Source organism: Podarcis bocagei, assembly GCF_964188305.1.
Source record: "Podarcis bocagei genome assembly, chromosome: 12".
NCBI lineage: Eukaryota > Metazoa > Chordata > Lepidosauria > Squamata > Lacertidae > Podarcis > Podarcis bocagei.
In genome coordinates this window covers 28,403,891-28,411,745 of record NC_138137.1, presented here as the reverse complement: position 1 = coordinate 28,411,745, position 7,855 = coordinate 28,403,891, and the positions used below count along the sequence as shown (strand labels likewise).

Below are 7,855 nucleotides of genomic sequence, written 5' to 3'. Positions count from 1 at the left end.
TCAAAAAATGAGATCAGGTTAGTCTGACATGACTTATTTTTCAGAAATCCATGCTGACTATTGGTGATCACAGCATTCCTTTCTAGGTGCTCACAGACTGTTTGCTTAATGATCTGCTCCAGAATCTTCCCTGCTATTGATGTCAGACTGACTGGGCGGTAATTATTTGGGTCCTCTCTTTTCCCCTTTTTGAAAATAGGGACAACATTTGCCCTCCTCCAGTCTGCCGGGACTTCGCCTGTTCTCCAGGATTTCTCGAAGATGACTGCCAGTGGTTCTGAGATCACATCTGCCAGTTCTTTTAATACTCTTGGATGCAGTTGGGAGACTGCTGTTGTGTTTAGGTCCTGCATCCCAAAGGCATTTGGCTGGCCACAGGATGCTGGACGAGATGAGCCACTGGCCTGATCCAGCAGGCTATTCTTAAATAGCTTAAATTGGCCCATTTACTTGACGGAACATACTTCTTAATACACACACACCGGAGCATTAAGATTTGCTTGAGGACCCTGTCCTGCATCCCACTGGTGGGAGTTGTATGCTATGTTGAGACATGGGAGAGGGCTTTCTCCACTATGGCGCCCAAGCCAGAGCACTCTCCCCTTGGAGGCTTGAGTGGTGCCAACATTGATGGCACTCTGGCCCCAAGTAAAGACCCGGCTGTTTACTCAAGCATTTTGGGGGTTGTTGATTGCAAATTAGCATCATCTGCTAACTGCCTGATGATTATTGATTATATTATGAATTGTGGGTTTAATTGATGTGTACCTGGTGCCCAAGATATGGGGCAGGATATGTGTGTGTGTGTGTGTGTGTGTGTGTGTGTGTGTGTTTCAACATTTTAAACATCTAGTCAAAACACAATTTCATCTTTTCTCTTATTTTTGTCGACTTCCCACCCCTTTTTCCATGGAGTTGTTGTTCTTCCCGTTCTGCTGCACCCTATCTTCTATCAAATCACAACCACAATATTATAATCTAATTACTTCTGTTGCTCATAGCTCAAGTCCTGCTTGCAAGTTCATCATACTATATTTCTTTAGTCCAAAAAAGGCATCCATTCTTCCATAAATCACTCGTCATTAGTTTTGCTGTTAATTTTGCCAGTTCAGCGTAGTCCATTATCTGACATATCCCTTCTTCTTTGGTTGGAACAACTTCTTCCTTCCATTTCTGTGCGTATAGAAACCTAGCTGCTGTTGTTACATCCAACTTTAACATTATTATTATTTATTTCTGTCCCTATAATCCCTAACGGGTTAGAACTATTTTAATTAACTAGTGAACTATGGTACCCAAGATTCCTTTTGCAAACTAGGATTGCTAGCTTCTTGCCCAGCAACAGTGTACATGCTCCTGACCACCAATCAGGACTACAGACACCATTTTTCCACAAGTCCCGAGGTCTGTGTTCATTCCCTGCTTGTGATGGGACAGAGTAGTGAGAGTGCCCCTAGCATCATTAAACCTTGCCAATCACTAACTTGCCAGGAATTTTTTTTTTTTAACCATTATCACACCTGAGCAGGACAGCATGTAACATGTAAAGGGCAACTTTGTGCCAATGAAGAAAGAATCGAAAGCTTGCCCCCATCTCAACCAACCAACGCCAAAATGCAGTTGTCCTTTGCTGCTGACCTCAACGATGTTTCAGATCAATCTTGGTGCTGCTTCTCGCTTACCATCTCATATAGTACAGCCGGCTCTCACTTGACAACATAAAAAGTTCACTTCAAACAAGTCGCTCGGCCTTTAGCAGGTGCTCTCTGGGAAAAGGTGCTACCAGGCAGAGTCAGCTGCTGGAATTCACATTTCAGAGCTGCTCTTCCCATTAGATGGGTGTATTGGATGATCAAAGCAAAACTTCGATGTCACACCTCCATCTGCTGTGTCTCATAATAGGATTATTATTTGTGTTGTACCCATGAAATGGAAACCAAATAGTTCTTCAGCCTTCAGAGCAAGCATGCACAGGATCTGGCTTTTAGGAGTAATGTAGAAGCGTTGTCGCCATCAGCAAAACCAGTGTACTCTGGTTTGCACCCTAAAGGTTTTCTTTATTATTATTATTTTTAAGAAAAATTGTATAGTTGGGGTGGGAAAAGATTCTGAGGCACGTTAAAACTATGCCTACTCTATTTCAGAGCTGAGAATTGAATTACCCTCATGGAGCGAGATAAGATGCCGAGAAAGCAGAAGGGCTACAGGTTCGGCGCAGCCCTGTTAATTTGCTTGGCTCAGTGGCTGGGGCCTGTTAAGCCCTTGATAACACAAATGGAATGTGTGTTGTATAACCCCGGACAGCTGGAAGGAGAAAAAGGCCAGTCACAAATTAAATTAAGAGGTGTAAAATGCCGTGAGAAGAAAAACAAATTGAGATGGCGAAAACAGGTGCCAACTGACATTTATTCCATATTCAGTCACACTTTCTTTTCTCACTGTGTGATTAGCAGCTAAGCTGAATTAGGGCAGATTTCATGCTTCCGTGACCTCCATGAGCACCCGTAAAGAAAAGGGAAAAACACCTGCAGGTAGATGTTTTTCCAAAGAGCTAAAACAGTAAAATCCCCAACTACTGTTGAACTGGCTTGGTGAAATGCTACCCGGAGTGAAAGGGCAACACTGCGTTCACATGGAGAGATTCAGTCACTGGCTTAAAACACTTACATACTTTAGTAGGAGTTCTTAAAAGATCGTTTTTGGTGTGCACAGAATATAGAGAACTATTTTCTTGCTTCTTTCACTTGCTCTTGAATTACTTCAAGAGAATCATGAGCTCCCAGAAATGGTTTATTTAGGTTCATTGCTGATATGGAGTGTCCAGGTTAACACTGGATGGTACAGAGAGGAAGCTGGTTCTCATATTCAGAAAAAGAAGCACAAAGTTTTTCATAAAATTAAGTTTAATTGTCATGCTGTATAAGATAGGGAACTCCGGATCACTCATATTCACCAGCTTGCATTCATAGTAATTTCTTAATGATCACTGATCTCTCACATATGCTATGCTTATGATCCAAGGTACTCTGTAATCTAAACACATAGGATAACCATCCTCAAAGTAGGTGCACTGATTTCAGCAAGTATAAGTAAGTATAAGTATAAGTAAAGTTGGATGTCATCCATACAGTGGTGCCCCGCAAGACGAAATTAATTCGTTCCGCAATTTTTGCCGTCTAGCGAATTTTCCGTCTTGCGAAGCACGGTTTAAACGGCTTAACAAAGTCGCAAGACGTTTTCGTCTTGCGAAGCAAGCCCATAGGGAAATTCGTCTTGCGAGGCAAATCGCGGACAAAAAAACCTTTCGTCTAGCAAGTTTTTTGTCTTGCGAGGCATTCGTCTTGCAAGGTACCACTGTACTTGTCCCGTCCCCCCCCCCCAATGAATTTACTTCTTTCTCAGGACCAATTTTACTAGATACCTGGGTAAGAAAAGAGCTACAGTAAACATTTTTCAAGGGCACAAACAAGTGACATTTTAGAAACTTGGTACTGTCGAGTTGGTAAGATTAATGTGAAACAGCTGGAATTTTTTTACATATAAAGTAGAACAATAGTTCTTGCATGCAGGTCCAGCTGTTGTGAAAATAAAACCTAAGGGGGGAAACCCCTATCGGAAATTGTTGCACTAAAGATACACAATACTTTGCGGAAGGTCTGCTATTATGTATAGGTAATGTGGTTGCTTTGCAGGTGTACTGAAGTTTGAGGTTCATTAAGTTTTCTTACGACACATTTATTCTAAATCAATTGCTATTACACTTATACTTCATTCAGTCCAATAACTTTTTTCTTTAATCTCCTTTATTTTGTTCTCCTAAACAGGAGATCACCATTGCAAAGATCTCACCGTAGCAAATCTGCTATTTCACATGGGCTATAGTCAAATTAAGCAAATAAGACAAATTCAAAGTTTTCTTGTTAATACTTTTATTAGTGTACTTTTCTGAACTTCTCTATTGGACAAACATAATGCAAACTCCAAATAAAAACTTAGAGTTCTTAGCCGTCAGAAAGAGAGACCATGGCATTCCAAATTTGTTTTCATTCTTCATTAAAGAAAAAGGGGGAGATATTGAAAGAACCATTAGGCACACAGTTGACACATACTGTACAATGATATGCACAAGTCATTTATTTAACAGCTATATTCAGATGTGCTCTTTAGATTTTGCTCCTTGCAATGTAAGAACCATGCTCATTCGAGCACAGAGAAGTAGGGATTTACAAGGAGTGACAAACCAGACTTTTAAAACAAGTCCTTAGATAAGCCAACACAGCAGCAATAACAGAATATGCATTGTTGGTTAAGACAGTATACCTTTGATCTCAAAACCTTAAAAACTTTCTCTCTTTTTTTAAACAGTTATTCAAATACACATGCGTTACAGGAAAATATTGCACTAAATTAAAACTGAGGTTGTGGAATTCGTATTTTACTTTTAAAAATTATTACACATTCTGGTAGCATTTAAAATTAATTGTTTAGTCATAGCAAACACCAGAGGCAGAAGCTTGAGGGTGAACCATATGAAATATTCCACCTTACTGTTCATTCTCTCTCAATTAAGGCTAAAATTAAGTGCATTTTGCTGGACAATGGCACATTTATTTTCAGAGGCTGGTCACAGCATTCTCAGACCAGGTCACACCTGGCTAAGTATCTGCTGCATTTACACAATCAATTCTGGGGCGCTTTTAAATAACACAGGGGCTACAGTCGAGATAATGTGAATGGACAACATGGGAACAATGCATAATAACTAATCAGGAAGAGGTGTACAAATTGACTGCTCCTGTCTACAGGCACGCTCTGAAATTAAATATAGATGGAAAAAACCCATTGTGCAATAATTGCATTCAAAGAAACAACACACCTTTGTTTCATTCACACATTTCCTGGATATGTAATCAATTTTAAAATGCAACAATTGAACATAATTCTGAAGTCTAATGTAGATGGCCCAGGGGTAAGAGATACCACATACTATATTGATCGTTATTCATTTCCACTTTGAAGTGTTGAAAATTAGACTCTAGTCATATATTGAGGCTGTATTTAGGCCTGCCTTTTCTCCTATTCTCCAGTGTTTCACATGGATTATAGCATTCTACTGTTTTAGAAGTCAAACGGGGCAGGAATAAAGGTCATTAAGAGCTGGCATAGGCCTAAGTTTTCATTGAGTAGTATACCTGTGAAGATCATTCAACTTCAAATTGCAGGTGATGCCTGTACACTGAAAACTAACTTTACAGGGAAAGATTAGCAAGCTTATTTCGTCCCAACATGATGTTCTACCTGCAGAGCTCTTTTTTTAAATTAATCATGCAAGTCCTCTCCTGCAATTTAAAGTAATAGCATCCAGACAGTTCTACTACCTCAATTAGAATTAGGCTACAGACTGAGGAACAAATCTTAAGATATATTTTTTAAGTGTATGTATATATGAGAGAGATTTATGTCAATTGCCACCTATATTTAAAAGCATTGAGGAGGCTACAGAAAGAATACTTCATACATGTTATCTTAAGCTGTTCTGATTCTGGTAAAAGGGAATCACACGTATAGTATGGATCTGTAGAGATGGGGGAGAACAATTGCACTTGAAGACATGCATACTGTAATGAAGATGTAAATATCTTTTTTTTTACAGCTTTGCCATTACTGAGTAGGCTTCACAGCAAGAATGGAATCCAAATAAGGATAGTAGGTAGGGGAAGGGCTGTAGACTTCCTTGTTCATGCCTTAAAAACACATGTATTTCTTGGATACCCTCCCAATGAATATTTCTTTTTCTCTTTTGAGGTTAAAGCCATTTTCTCTTGATTTTTTTTTCCTACATGGGAGGACCTGTTTTGCAAGATCTTTAGGTACTGCATTTACGCCCAAACCTGAAACACATTTGTTTTTAAGTCAGCCCCGTTGAGTAAAAATAAATGTGTTTAGTATCAGAGCATTAAATTACTACTATTTGGGATATTTTCTTGGGATCTTAAACAAACTATATAGTAAAATATTAAGGGGATTATACCTAATGCTTTGAAATTCCTTGATCATGGGAGGTGCTCATCAAGGAGATTCGAGAAAAGGAGATTCCAAGATAAATTAAGGCTCAGCAAAAGTAGTAAATTATTACTTCATTCTCAGTTAGACATTATGTCTGGAAGTAAAGAGGATAGACAGGGGGCTTTTTGTGTAGAAGAAGTTTATTTATTAAAATTTTACATTATGCAAAAAATAAAAAAGATTGTTATTTAAAAAAATATTGTTGTTGTGTCTCTTATTTTCATATATACACTGTGGTGCATTCAGGAATTTGCAATTGTTTGCATATGACTGTTCAATGAAGTCCAGAAGACTTATGTCAGTAAGAAACCAAGTCATTTCAGCAATTTTCCTCTTGAGGTGAACACACTTAAATAAAGCTAAGGGTGACAATTAATGGCAAAAAGTAAAACCATTCTGATAATTTCTTAATGTTGAGAACGTTGTATTTTAATTTGCTTCTGTTTCCTAGCCCCCAAAACTCCTAATAAATAAATAAATGTGATAATCCCCTTTGTTAAACATCTGTCCTTCCCTTCACTAAGTGCTATTATGAGCCTTTCTTCTTTAAAAATTATATGCAGAATACAAGAACTGTTATTGAAGAGCAAAACAAGACCACTAAGCAGGCTAATTCAAACCAAGATGTTTTTTTTTATGTGCACCCATCCTGACTAAGTAATAAAACCAACAAATATAATTTACTTAGTTATTTATTATTATCATTCTGGAAAGTGAAGCTAACACGGCTTTCGCACATATTACTTCAACCTTTAGTTAGCAAATGTAGTTTGGGAAAATCATAAAATTTCTCAGAACCATCTGTTCAAAAGACTTCTTTCATGCTAGCTCAACCACTTCAGAGCCGCTCAGCGAGACCTACAAGGCCTCAACAGTCATAATGCAAATCAAATTGCACCTGATTTTCACATTGCACAATCTCCCAGTTCCGAGCAAAGCAGCCAAGTCCTCCATTGCTATCACCACAGTTGTGCTCTACTTATAACTCAACTGACACAGTCTAGCACTTTTCATTGCTGGCAATCATAGATTCCGTCAAGAGTGGAAGGAACAGACATTCTTACAGAGCGGGCTAATATTCTTCTCAATGTTGCATGAAGATGCACCAAATCATTTAGACACATGAACCCAGTTCATGGTAGTGGTTGCATAAGAGAAGGAGGATGAGAGGAACGATTATCTCTTATGGATGCATTAATAATCTAATATGTGACACTAAAAGACCGGTGCAGAAATAACAGCATGAGAGTTTTAAGCCCCAGAGAACCTGCCCAAGTCCTGGGCAAATGGACACCAACATAAAAATCTGGAGTGTCACCTTTTCTGTAAAGAAGGCGCTTGTGTAGATTGCAGTCTCTGCTTATATCGCTGCATCTGCTTTGAGGGTGAATGCAGTTTTTTGAAGAGTTCAGGGAATTCATTTGCTGGAAATAAAGTTTCCAAGAAGCCCTCCAGAAAGACGTATACCATCCTCTTATTCAGCTGAGTATGCTGAAACATTTCAAAGACTCTGAGAATGCCTTTCCTTGTTGTCTCAGCACCTAGGATATGCTTCAATTCATCTAGACAAATCACAAAATGATGTGACAGTTCAGTAACAATTCAATCTTCATGTTTATTTGCTGTAAAAGTACAAATTCTTAAAATGTTCAAGAAAATAACTATCATTCCCTAAATAGCCCTCACACTAAATGCAAGGTTGTAAACTTTCTTAGAGATATAGTTTCTCAACGCTGTTCACATGCAGGCAAACAAGACTCTGCTTTTTTAAAACCTATGTGACACATCT

General features: G+C 38.6%; 1 protein-coding gene across 3 annotated transcripts in view; it reads right to left on the bottom strand.

The window, feature by feature from the left end:
* Positions 1-3,912: 3,912 nt before the first annotated feature.
* SNX13 (sorting nexin 13) overlaps positions 3,913-7,855 on the bottom strand; it is a 64,490-nt gene continuing 60,547 nt past the window's right edge. For all 3 annotated transcript variants that reach the window (XM_081164425.1, XM_081164427.1, XM_081164426.1), the window contains one exon: positions 3,913-7,628. In XM_081164425.1, coding sequence (XP_081020551.1) covers positions 7,381-7,628 — 248 coding nt within the window. In that variant the 3' untranslated portion in view covers positions 3,913-7,380. The remainder of the gene's footprint in view (positions 7,629-7,855) is intronic.